The 13,541-nt window shown below is 44.2% G+C and overlaps 1 protein-coding gene across 2 annotated transcripts in view; it reads right to left on the bottom strand.

The window, feature by feature from the left end:
• Nucleotides 1–11,011, bottom strand: part of LOC147614445 (uncharacterized) — an 80,685-nt gene extending 69,674 nt beyond the window's left edge. Inside the window, exon 1 of one of the 2 annotated variants that reach the window (XM_086780456.1) lies at nt 10,505–11,011. In XM_086780456.1, coding sequence (XP_086636582.1) covers nt 10,505–10,532 — 28 coding nt within the window. In that variant the 5' untranslated portion in view covers nt 10,533–11,011. The remainder of the gene's footprint in view (nt 1–10,504) is intronic. The other variant, XM_086780455.1, reaches the window with a different exon arrangement.
• Nucleotides 11,012–13,541: the final 2,530 nt, after the last annotated feature.

Below are 13,541 nucleotides of genomic sequence, written 5' to 3'. Positions count from 1 at the left end.
GGGACTTGCAATTGAGCAGGTACAATTATCAATTGAGCAGGTACAGGTGCCCAATTGCTCAATTTTTGAGCAAAATTGGCAAAATTGGGTGACATTGGTCACAATCAGGATAAATTTGCAGGAAATTGGTCAAATCAGGATCAATTTGCAGGAAATTGGATGTCGAAATTTGGGGCTTTTAATATATTTGTGCAATTAAGCATTCATACATGCTGTATGATGTGAGAAATCGCACATTCGGGCAAAATCGCAGCAAATTGCAGTGCAAATCAAGGGGCTTTTGTGCCGATTGAGTTGATTTGCATGCAGGCAATCGCATTTGATGCTGTGGATAATGTGCTGATGCCTTACAAGCACTCAATGTGCCTGTAAATCAAGGGGCTTTCATGTATTTGATGTATATGTGGCCAGGGGGAAGCATCGTGAACACTCTGGATGCCTTCATGTGCGTCAATGTACCATGCATGATCAGAAATTGATCTCAAATCAAGGGGCTTTTCAAGTTTGTATGCTTGTTGAGCTTGGCAAAGCAGCAGGCAAGACATTTATGCCTTGAATCCTCAGAAATCAGCTTGCAGTCAAGGGGCTTTTGCCCAATTTCTGTTCGGGACTGTTTTATGCAGTGTTCGTGACTGTAAAAATCTGATTTTCACTCATTTGGACAGCCAGGAGAGCATTTATTGCTATTGTACCTGCTGGTACAGATTTGGCACAGCTTTGTGCATGTTTTGTCATGGCTGTACACTGTTTTGAGTGACCAAAAGGTTCAATTTCAGCTGCTGAAATTGCCGGTACAGGTTTGGTACATCATTGGTGAGCGCTTAGTACTGTTGTACAGTACTTTGGAAGGGCAAAAGAGCACATTTAAGGTGCTGTCCAAAATCTGCAGCAACCAGATTTTGGTGTTTTCATCACATAAAGTGGGAGAAAAGTTGCATTCTTGCTTCCGCAGTGGGAGATAAAGCTTGGGAGAACATTTGTGAGCACTTTGTGTGCTTTGGGTGCAGTGTTTGCACATCTTTTGGTGCAGTGTTTGCACATTTGCAGGGAGTCAGGCATTACAGGTTGCATTTTGCTATGGCAACCACAGGTGAGAGCTCTTCATTGCTTCACATCAAGAAGCTTGAAGGCTCGCATAATTATGATATTTGGCAAACCCAGTGCTACAATGTGTTGCTCCAGAAAAAGCAGCACAAGCCTATCAAAGAAAGGGGTGTGATGCCCGCTTCTCTTACAGCTGAAGAGTGGGAAGATATGGATGAGCTGGCAAGATCTACTATCATGTTGTCTGTGTCAGACTCATTACTTTTCAGCATTCGTGAAGAGAACACAGCTTGGGGAATGTGGCAGAGATTGCAGGACTTGTATGCCCAACAAAGTGCCTCAAGCAAAGTGTATTGGTTGAAGAAACTCATAGGTCTTCAGATGAAGGAAGGGGCTTCTATGACAGCCCATCTCAATGAGTTTAATGGTATTGTCAGCCAAGTCATTAATCAAAAGTTGGCAATGGACGATGAGTTCAAAGCCACTTTTTTGTTATGCACTTTGCCAGAGAGTTGGGACACATTCAGGACAGCCACTAGCAATTCGAATGCTATGCTGTCATATGCAGATGTTGAGGGTGCTCTTCTTCAAGAAGAGATGAACAGGAAAAACAACTCTGTTGGAAAGTCCAATGCAATGAATGCACGTGGGAGATCCCAGCAAAGGGGGAAAAGCCAAGAAAGGGGAAGGAGCAAGTCTCGCTCCAAAAAGGATTTGGAATGCCATTATTGTGGCAAGAAGGGACACATCAAAAAGCAATGCTACAAATGGAAAAATGATCAAAAATAAAAGGGAAAAGGCAAAGACAAAGAGAAGGATGAAGCCAAAGATGTAAAGCCAAAGGGCAAAAGTGGAGTCAAGATTGAAGAAATCAATGTGTCACATGCAGGTGGCAGTGAGGATGAGGTCCTATTTACTTCTTCACTTGATGCCCATTCACTTCTTACAGGTGGTCATGGTATGCACTCATGGATCATTGATTCAGGTGCCTCCTTTCATGTCACAGGTTGCAGAGACTTGTTTGTCAGGTACACTGCTGGCAATGAAGGAGTGGTTTATTTGGGTGATAACCATGCATGCAAGATACTTGGCAGAGGTGATGTGAGGCTTGTATTTTCAGATGGCTCACAGCTTATGCTCCATGATGTCAGGCATGTGCCTGAGATCAAGAAGAATCTGCTTTCTACTGGACAGCTTGATGATGCTGATTATGTTACCACATTTGGTCGTGGAAAGTGGAAAATTAGTAAGGGCTCACTGGTTGTTGCCAGAGGCTCTAAGGTGGACACTCTTTATTTTATGCATGCAGGTGTTTGTCACCATGCTAATGTAAATGCAACCGAGCTGCCGGAAATTTCTATGTGGCATAGCCGGTTGGGACACATGAGTGTCAAGGGAATGGAGCAATTGTCTCGTTTGGGTTACTTGCCTTCTCTAAAGTTTTCAAGTTTTCAGTTTTGTGAGCATTGTATATATGGTAGGCAACTACAGTGCCCCCACAAGAAAGCTCTTGGACAGAAAGATGCTCAGTTAGAGCTTGTGCATACAGATGTATGTGAGATGCCTCAGCTTTCTTTGGGAGGGGCAAAATATTTTGTGTCTTTTATTGATGATGCCACACGCAAGGTGTGGGTTTATCCTCTTCGTTTGAAGAGTGATACATTCTCAGTGTTTGAGAAGTTTGTTGCTCTTGTTGAGAATCAAACTGGCAAAACACTGAAGGCTTTGCGTTCCGACAATGGTGGAGAGTATATGTCCAAACAGTTCCAGGACTTTTGTGATGCTAAAGGCATCAAGAGGGAGCTCTCTACTCCTTATGATCCTCCACAAAACGGGACAGCAGAGAGGATGAACAGGACCATACAAGAGAAGGTCCGTTCTATGTTGTCACATGCTGCACTACCTCATGGTTTTTGGGCTGAAGCTGTTATGACAGCCGTTCACCTTATAAACAGGTCACCTAACACGAGGCTTGGTGGGAAAGTGCCAGAAGAAGTATGGACAGGGAAGCCTCCGTCATACAAGCACTTGAGAGTGTTTGGTTGCGTTGCGTACGTGCACATACGCAGGGAAATGCGCACCAAACTTGATCCTAAGTCTCATAAATGCATATTCCTAGGATATGGTGACAGAGGTGAAATGGGGTATAGACTTTGGGATCCCATGAATAGAAAGATCATACGCAGCAATGATGTCATTTTTGATGAAACATGCATGTATAAGGAGCCTGCAAGGCAACAGGAGCCTGGCAGAGTCATTTTTGATGATGATGGACATCATGGACAACAACAAAGGGCTGTAAATCAGCCATTACAGCAGGAAAACCAGCCCTTAAATGGTGCTGAAAATGGTCCAAATGGACAGCCAGAGATGGCAGAAGATATCCCTATGGATATACCACAGTTAGAGGAGATACCGGGCATGATATTTCAGCCTTATGGCATGGAACAGGAGCCACCAATGGGTGATATGCAGGCTGGACAGCAACCTGCAAATGATGGTCATTGGGTACGGAGGTCCACTAGACCCTCCAGAGCCCCTGACAGGTTTGTTCCAGGGGTTGACTATTTGATGCTTACTGACTGTGGAGAGCCCTCATGTTATAAAGAGGCTTTACAGAGGGCAGACAAGGCTCTATGGGAGCGTGCCATGAAGTCAGAGATGGATTCTCTGCATAAAAATGGAACATGGAAATTGGTGCATTTGCCTGCAGGCAAGAAGGTTTTGCCATGCAAGTGGGTATACAGGCTCAAAGTTGCATCAGATGCAAAGCCAAGATACAAAGCCAGGTTAGTGGCTAAGGGCTTCAAGCAGGAATATGGTGTGGACTTTGATGAGATCTTCTCTCCAGTGGTCAAAATGACCACACTTAGAGCTGTGTTGGCTTTGGTTGCGCATGATGATCTGGACTTGATTCAGATGGATGTGAAGACTGCTTTTCTTCACGGTGATCTCCATGAGGAGATATATATGCAGCAGCCAGAGGGTTATGCAGTGAGTGGAAAGGAGAAGCTTGTATGCAAGCTGAAAAAGAGTCTTTATGGGCTCAAACAGGCACCAAGGGAATGGTATCATAAATTTGATACATTCAAGAAATCTCAGAAATTCAGGAGAAGTGACATAGATCACTGCTTGTACACCAAGAAAGCTTTGGATGGCAGTCTATTGATTCTCATCTTGTATGTTGATGATATGTTGATTGCCGGGAAATCTCGTAAAGAGATGGATGCTTTGAAGCAAAGGCTGCATCAAACCTTTGATATGAAGGATTTGGGTGATGCAAATCACATCTTGGGTATGCGGATACTTCGGGACAGAAATCAGCATGTGTTGTATTTGTCTCAGAAGGAATACATTGGCAAAGTCTTGCAGAGGTTCAATATGGACGGGGGGAAGAAAGCTAGTACTCCTTTGCCTCCATATGTGAAACTCAGTGCTATGGACAGCCCACAGTCGGATAGTGACAGGGCTGATATGGCCAAGATTCCGTATGCTTCAGCTTGTGGCAGTCTCATGTATGCCATGGTTGCTACTAGGCCGGACATTGCATTTGCAGTGGGAGTGGTTTCTAGATACATGGCCAACCCTGGCAAGAAGCATTGGGAAGCAGTGAAAGGTGTCATGAGATACCTGAAAGCACACAGGATTTGTGCATTTGCTTTGGCAAACAGGATGCATTAGTGCATGGTTACACGGATTCGGATTATGCCGGTCATCCAGATAACCGGAAGTCTACTACCGGTTATGTATTTACATTCACAGGAGGTGCTGTGTCATGGATATCCAGGATGCAGAAGTGCACAGCCTTATCTACTACAGAGGCCGAGTATATTGCAGCCACAGAGGCTTGCAAGGAGGCATTATGGCTATCTCGGTTAGTGGTTGATTTGGGCTATACAGGGGATATTCCATTGTTGCATTGTGACAGTCAGAGTGCCATTCAGTTGGCAAAGAACCCTGTTTTTCATGCAAAGACGAAGCATGTGGATGTGAAGTATCACTTCATCAGAGAAGTGATAGAGAACAAGCAAATTCAGCTTGTTAAGATTCATACGGATGACAACCCGGCTGATCTGTTGACGAAGAGTTTGCCTCCGGAGCGGTTTGCTCATTGCAGACACTTGATGGGCATTGGATGAGGCCAGTTTCAGCCTTGATATGGCCTTGTATATTATCATGTACATGCTGATTTTTTCTTTTCCTTTACTTAAGGGCACTTTGCCTTTAAGTGGGAGGTTGTTGGGGTAAAGGCGTTATGCCCACCCTTATAGTGTGTACAAGCCCATAAGTTATAGTACATAGTACACTTAGTACTTTTAATGTACTAAGTGCACTATGTGTACTAGTGCAATATACATGTGTGATAGGGGAGTCACACACTCATGCTTTTCATGAGTTGACTTATCCCCACAACTCTCTCTCTCTCTCTCTCTCCCTTGCTTCTCTGTGTATGTCTCCCATGAATGAACTCTAACCCTAATTCAGGTTTTCTCCACATCACTTGTTAGGAATAGCCTTCCTTCCTTTGGGCAACTCAACCAAGTCCCAAGTGTCATTTGCATGTAGAGACTTAATCTCCTCCTGCATAGCATGCTCCCACTTGTTTCGGAGTTCACAAGACTTAGCCTCTTTGAAAGTAAGAGGCTCACCCTCATCTGTAAGCAAAACATGTTGTAAAGAGGGATCAAAACGCTGAGGTTCCCTCCGAAAACGAGTAGACCTCCGTACCCAATGATCATTGGCTGGTTGGGGGTCAATATCGGGAGGAATCATAATTTCAGCATCAAAAGGCTGCGGGTTTTCACGAACAGCCTGATTTTCAGCATATAGGGGTTGCTGCCCTACACCTCCAGGAGCATGAAGCGGCTGTCCAACCTCTTCTGGCTCAAATATCACGGACTCATTATGTTCAGCCCTTTGTGAAGCATCCTGGGGCTCATTTTCAGCATCAATGGGTGGCTGCCCTTGCTGAAATTTGACCTTTTTCTGATCACCATGAGAGGCACAAACATTACGGAGCAGCTTTGCCTCATAAAATACAACATCCCGGCTGCGAACCACTTTGTTGGTTGATGGCAACCACACACGGTAGCCCATCTCACCTTCATCACCGTAGCCAACGAAGGTGCCCTTCTCGGACTTAGCATCAAGCTTGTTCCGGTCTTCCTTGCGGATATGCACATATGCATCACAACCAAAGATGCGTAAGTGGGCATATGAGGACGGTTTGCCAGACCAAAACTCCTCAGGGATTCCACCTTTCAAAGCTGTGTGTGGAGATCGATTGCAAACATGAACTGCAGTTTTCAAGGCTTCTCCCCAAAAATCCTGAGAGAGATTAGCTGTGGACAGCATGCATCGAACTCTTTCACACAGTGTACGATTATACCTTTCAGCCACACCATTTGAAGAGGGGCTATAGGGGGGTGTAAGTTCCCTCTTAATGCCATTATCATCACAAAATTTCTGAAATTTAGTACTAACAAACTCACCCCCATTGTCAGTGCGTAAGCATTTAATCTTCACTCCTGTTTGAGTATGAACAAATGCATAAAACTTTTGAAATGCAGCAAAAGCATCATCCTTAGATTTCAACAAAGTGATCCATACTTTTCGTGAGTGATCATCCACAAAAGACACAAAGTACTTTGAACCACCTTTAGATTTAATGGGCATGCTGCATATGTCAGAGTGGACCAAGTCCAACTTTTCAGCCTTGCGAGAGGCACGAGAGGAGTAAGAACTCCTATTCTGTTTCCCATACAAGCAATCATTACAAAAATCAAGCTTGCTTCCTTTTGCATCAAACTTGTTCAAGGAGGACAAAATGGAGAGACCCTTATGGCTCATGTGGCCAAGTCTCTTATGCCAAAGCTCCATGTGGGAGCGTACCTCTGCAAAAGCAATAAACTTACCAGACAAAGCCTGACCATGAAGGCTATATAATGTTCCTTTCTTGCATCCTTTTGAAATCAGCCTTGTGCCTTTGGTCAATTTCCATGTGCCATTTCCAAATATGGCCGTGTATCCCAAGGCATCAAGCTGGCCCACAGACAGGAGACTGGTTTTCAAACCAGGCACATACCTCACATTTGGCAGCACAAACTCACTACCATCCTGCAAAGTCAAATTCACGGTGCCCATACCTTCAATATTGCAAGCATGATCATTCCCCAAGAACACCTTTCCTCGGGAGCCTGCAGTGAAAGTTGCAAAACACTCCTTGATAGGAGTTACATGAAAAGAGGCACCCGTGTCAATAATCCAAGTCTGTGAAAGCACATCAGATTCATACATCAAGGCATGAATAACATCTGGTTCTGTGACATGCAAGTTATGAACATCAAGAGCATTAGCAGAAAAAACACATAGCACATCATCTGAGTCAGACAGTTCCTCTATGACAACACCAGAGGCCACATTGGCCTTGCTCTTGTCCTTTTCGAACTCTTCTGCTTTGCTGGAATTACTCTCTTTTTCCTTCTTTTTGTCATTTGAATAACTGGATTTCTTCTTCCGGTCTTGCTCCATCTTGTAAAACTTGCAATCTGGCTTCTTGTGGCCTTTACGACCACACTGGTAGCATGTAACATCAGATTGCTGGCCCTTGCTCTTGCTTCTACCCTTTGAATTGGTAGTAGTATTTCCCCGCTTGGTCGTCCTCCCTCGTGAGACATTTGCAGAACCGCTAGTCTCTGAGGTCTTCCTCCGGATATCTTCATTGAGAATAGCACCCCTGACTCCATCAAAAGTTAGGTTGGGATTTGTCCCAAGTGACACCACAAGTGTTTCCCAAGAGTCAGGCAAAGTAGTGAGCAAAAAGATAGCTTTCAACTTATCATCAAAAGCAGGCAATCCAGAATCCTGCATCTGATTAAGCACCCCTGTGAAAGTAGTAATATGCTCTACTGCATTCTTAGAATCATCAAGTTGCATATTCATGAGTTTCCTGATGAGATGTACCTGGTTCACTGGCGTGGTGATCTCATAGGTGCTTCTCAGCTTCTCCCAAACGGCATAGGCTGTTGTCAGCCCTTTGAGGTCTACAAGAACCTCATCAGCAACAGCCATCTGGAGATAGGCAACGGCCTTTCTGTTCAGGATTCCCCATTCATCATCTGTCATAGCAGCGGGTTTGAACTGCTCAAGTGCAGTATCACATTCCCGCAGATAGAGGATATTCTGAATCCTCACCTTCCAAAGATCAAACCCAGTGCCTGCAAACTTCTTAATCTCTAGTAGACCCTTAAGATCACTTGTAGACGCCATGACTTATCAAACTGACACTTCAGAAAGTAAGCAATAGCAAGATGTTATGTACCAGATATGGGTTGAATGTAGGATGCTCGTAGATTGATGAAACAACTTCAAGTGAAGGAGACGGCGGAAGAGTATCACCGAATGTCGATGTAAACCCGAGGGGCAGTATGTTGCTGTCTTTTGAGGGTTGCTCGAAGATCCTGGCTGCTGGAGGCGACGTCGGCTGCTGCTAGTGGCCGTGGGGCTGCTGGCTGCAGCCCGGACTGCTTGCTGGTGGCCTTGGGGCTGCTGGCTGCAGTGTTGGCTGCTGCTGGTGGTCGTGGGGCTGCTGGCTGCAGCCCTAGCTGCTGCTGGTGGTCGTGGGGCTGCTGGCAGCAGCGTTGGCTGCTGCTGATGGCAGCCGTACAGAAGGCAGAGAACAAGGCAGCAAAACGCTGCTGATTGCAGCAGCGCAGCAGCAGAAACGCAGCAAAGGGGGGCAGCAAGGGAGAGGAAAAACGCAGCAGAAGGGGGGCAGCAAGGGAGAGGAAAAACGCAGCAGAAGGGCAGCAGGGGTGGAGCAGAAAACGCAGGAGAGGGAAGAGCAAGAAAAACAGCAAAACAGTCTCCTGCGTTTAAAAAAAAAAAGAGCAGCACTCTAAAAAAAACGCACCAGATTGATGATAGAAGGGAGGTGTTTGACGCAAAAAACGCAGACGATCCCGTAGTCAATTGGTGGAAGACACCTCTAACTCCATAGCTTCTGCATACAGCTTCCCTCCATGGCTCTGATACCAGTTGTTGGAGGAGAATGACTCAAACACAAGAGCTTGCAGCCAAGGAAGTGCAGAGGAGATAGAGAAGAGTGAGAGTGAGAGAGATAGAGAGAACTCACACAATGCTCAAGAATATCTTGATTGTCTTGATGAGGCTCAAGGGAGACCTCGTATTTATAGTAATACAAGGGTATGGGCGGGCGCCCAACTTATGGGGCGCCCGGCGGACCAAATACAAAGAATGCCGTTACAAGGCCCAAATGGGGGCCAAATGTACAAGTAAATATATGGCCGCGAAGCTCTCGAAAAGAGCTACGCGATGATCAAGGTCCGGAGGCGAAACTGGGACTTTATTCCCAACACATAAGAGTTGGTCGATTTGTGTGGGAGACATCCCCTGCTGATCGGAGACCTTCTGGCATGTAAGCTTCTGCTGGTCGACTTCTCCTGTGGCTACTGAGAGCTGGTCGACTGCTGAAAACAGCCCCTCAAGGCTGGTCAATTTTCTTTGTGAGCTAGACAAGTGGAAGATGGAGTTACAGGGCTGTCCCGGGCTGATGTGGGAATGCTATGGGCTGTCCATGGTTGTCCATCATGTGCTCTAAGCCAAGAAAGCTCTCTTGTTCTGAGAAGGGACATCAAATTCAGCATATGTTTTGCTTTTGTTTTCATCTTGTATTGGAAGATTCAGGTGCTAGCCAGTGGGAGACCATGGCATGTGACTATTAGCCTCCAAAAACATGCAAACCAGTCACCGGCCTTGCTTTGAGAGGGATGTGAGGCATGTGAGGCAAACACCTTCCTGATGGGAGACATCGCAATGGCACCGAACTGGATTTGTGGAAACTCAACAACTCTCTCGGACCAGTGGCAGAGGCACAGCTGTGGAGCCCACTACAGCACACACAAAAGTCCTGCCAATATCCATCAATTTTCGGGGAGGGAAGAGTAGGGACCCGGACAATGAGCATTCTTCCTGAATACAATCTGTTTGGGATGAATTACAACGAAAAAAGTAGAAGAAAACATGCTCTATTACAATGTAGAACGTGCTCAAAAGAGGCTTTACGGCAATACTTGAGAAATAAAGGGACGGGTTTATGAATTGGATGCTAGCTTGGTTAGAGTGATCACCACCTTTGTTCACTAGATATATGTATGTGTCATGCATGCATGTATGTCCGTATAAATGTACACATAGGAATGTGAGGTGCGTGAGCACACACACACACACACATATATATATATATAAAGAGAGAAAGTTCGGTACGCCCTCAAACTCAACAAGAGGGAACAATGCATTATCTGACTTGAATCCAGGAGGACATTCCCTCCCCCAACCGCCCTTCCTTCCCACACAACCACGCACGCACTGACTGGAAACAACTGAGAAAAGAAATTACAGTGGCGCAGTACAATGGCTAGATAGAGGGGAGAATAGAGACCTGATCTTCTTGTAAAACATGCCGCCATCAGAGAACTGGTGCATAGCACAGCATCACGAATCAAATGACGAGCCCTCGTGATTGCAGAGTCAGCAACAAGCCCCTTCGTGTGCGCTTAGGAAGTTTCATTTGCATGGCCACCCTTTGTGTTTCCTGTTCCACCATTCAGAACATGCAGGCAGAGAAACCCAAACGGGGAAAAAAAACCCTTGCGAGGATACGGTCCACGATTCTTCTTCTGAAAAGGGTAGTTGGAAAGCGAATGTCAAACCCCACTTTTGCACGAAAATCTGCTATCGGTTCCCATGTACAAGTGTATCAGAGATGGGCCTCCTCCTTCCATGGTCTTGCTCATTGGCGCATCATCATCATCGCTGTTCGTGCATTTAGAGCAAAGGAGACGAAAATGGGCAGGTATTCGAATCCCTCTCTAGTTTTAAATGCATTTTCAACATTGTTTGTGTCATGTATCGCATGCTTAGCATATGTGCGTGGGGGGGAAGAGGGGGTCAATTAGTCCATATATAAGTCACTCGTCCAAGGTTCACGAGCTTCTTGCAATTGATATGTGTATTAAAGTTTGATTCTTGTTGGAAGGCTGCCTCTTGGTCTCTAAACTAAACGGCAATCAACATTTGTTCAAAAAGGCATGTTGGCTCATCACACACTAATCATTCCAATTGATTCATATATTAGGGTGTTGAAGAAGGCTTCTAGGTCCACAACACGCTTTTGTTCAAAAAGGGCTTCGGAGTATCGTGCACATGGCTCTCTCTCTCTCTCTCTCTCTCTCTCTCTCTCTCTCTCTCTCTCTCTCTCTCTCCGATAGAAGCACATAAAAACTTTGCCATTGTAGAGAGCTTGTATAGGGTCACATATGGTGAGCCCACAAATTGACCACTCCTCTCTTCCTCAATCAAAGGACTTGTACTCGAGGGCAACTTCTTTTCCTCCCACATGTCTTTACCACTATATGGATACTTTATGACTTTGTAATTAGTCTCTCATATGATGGTTTTACCTAGGTAGCTATGAAGTTTGTGTACATATTTCTTCCTTTTTATTTATCTCGCCACTTACAAAGCTACTTGATGACTTAACTACTAGAGTAGCTCAAGTACCATACTAGTTTATCTAGAGATGAAAAAATCATTACTCTAGAGCAGATGAGGAGTTTTAGGAGCAATTTAGAGTTTGAGTCTATAATTATCTTATCACTATTCAAGTTTGTCGAATTGAGGGGGAGAAGCTATACCTAAGCCATGTTGAAAGGCATGTTGAATTTAAGCCGTATGGAGGTACTAGATTATGTTTTTATTTCCAAAAGGCATGTTGAAAGTATGAATTTGATCATAAGAGCTAGTATCCACCAACACATAGCTAACTAGTTTGGGTTTATTTGGTGCCCATTGATCTATGGAATGGTGGACGCTATGGTTTGTAGCCCTAAAACTACATAGTGGAGCTTTTTTAGGCCATAAATTAAGTCCAATATGGGATTGGCGAAATAGGGTTCTTTGAGTCTCTATAAGTAGGCCTCTCCATCGCTTCGTTTTGCCATATCATTCTGCTTTTCCATCGTGCATTAGGGCTTGAGCCAAAACCCTTACATTCTTCAAAATAATATGGCTTTTAAAGTAGTTTGAGAGCCATTTAATCCTCAACCACAAGATGCATGGGTGGAACTTACTAGTTATATGTTATATTACCACGAATATTCAAGAAGAAATTTGCATCATTCTCCATCTCTTTTGTCTTGTGGGTGGCCTTGAGCATGATTTGTGTGTATGGAAAGGTCTTGGGTGTCAATGTGAAGTTGGCCACATTAAATTGTGTATGGAAAGGTCTTGGGTGTGAATGTGAAGTTGGCCACATTAAATTGTTTTGTTATCTCACATCTATTATATGCCATCAAAATATTGCATAACTTCAAGCATTCAAAAGGTCAAATTTCAATTTGGATCACATTTAATATGCTTTTACAAATGGTTTAGATTTGACAGTTTTGAACATATGTAGTATATACTTTCTAAATGATGGTATAGTTAGAGGGAGTAGCAAAATTCAAATCTAATTATATAGGGCTCTTCTACAAAGGTTTGAGAACGCTTGTACCAAAGGTCATTCCATTTCGTTTTCATTTGGACATACAGATGATCATTTTTCAATTTAGTCCATATAGTAAACAACAATAAATCTAATCTGATCAAAGGGTGTCAAATGGAGTTTAAGAAGTTCAGCCATCATTAGAAACATCAATTACTAACACAAAGGGAGAGATATTAAGAGGCGCATCTTCCTTACCCTTTTGGGAGCGACATGGTTGCCAAACTGTTGAAGAGAAAGAGAGTGTAAGCAAGGGAGCACTTTGTCGAAGAGAGAGAGTGGGCAGCAAATTGTTAAAGAGAGATGATAGGGAATACTTTAGTCGAGGAGAGAGGGTGGGGAAGCACACATGTGGAAGAGAGAGAGGAAAGCATATGTGGCGAATGAGAAAGAAGGGGACACTTTTGTGTCAAAGAGAGAGAACTTGCATATAATAGTTGCATTTGCCTTTCTTCCTAGGCTTCTCACCCTCCTTCTTGACATCCTTGCCATAAGATTGGAATGATTCTACCTTTTATCTTGTAACTACCCTGAGAGAAGGCTCTGCCTTTACCTTTTTAACTGGCAGCAAATGCCTGATCTCCCACATTTATATTATTTTGCTTTAACTAGGATTGCTTTTCTTATAAGTAACCAACTCATCAAGCATAAGGGCATTGAGGTTACCCTTCATCATAAGCTAAAGTGTGGATGCAAAGCCCTGGTATGAATCTAGTAAAAGCGTGAGAACAATAGACACTAATGAACTGTTCGGATAGGCCTCATTTTAATACATGCAAGCTTCTTTATGAGATCTTAGATCCTTGTGAGAAACTCATTCATTTAAGTCTCCCTCGCTCAAACTTCAACTGCTTACATAAGTCTGCCACTCGTACCTCATTACACACCTAGTAAAGCACAGCAAGTACATCCAAGCTTGCTTAGCAATTTT

This window comes from Cibotium barometz, chromosome 42 (genome assembly GCF_041138505.1).
Source record: "Cibotium barometz isolate CiBa-2024 chromosome 42, ASM4113850v1, whole genome shotgun sequence".
Lineage (NCBI taxonomy): Eukaryota > Viridiplantae > Streptophyta > Polypodiopsida > Cyatheales > Cibotiaceae > Cibotium > Cibotium barometz.
The sequence above is the reverse complement of the archived record's forward strand: the minus strand, read 5'-3'. Positions and strand labels throughout refer to the sequence as shown.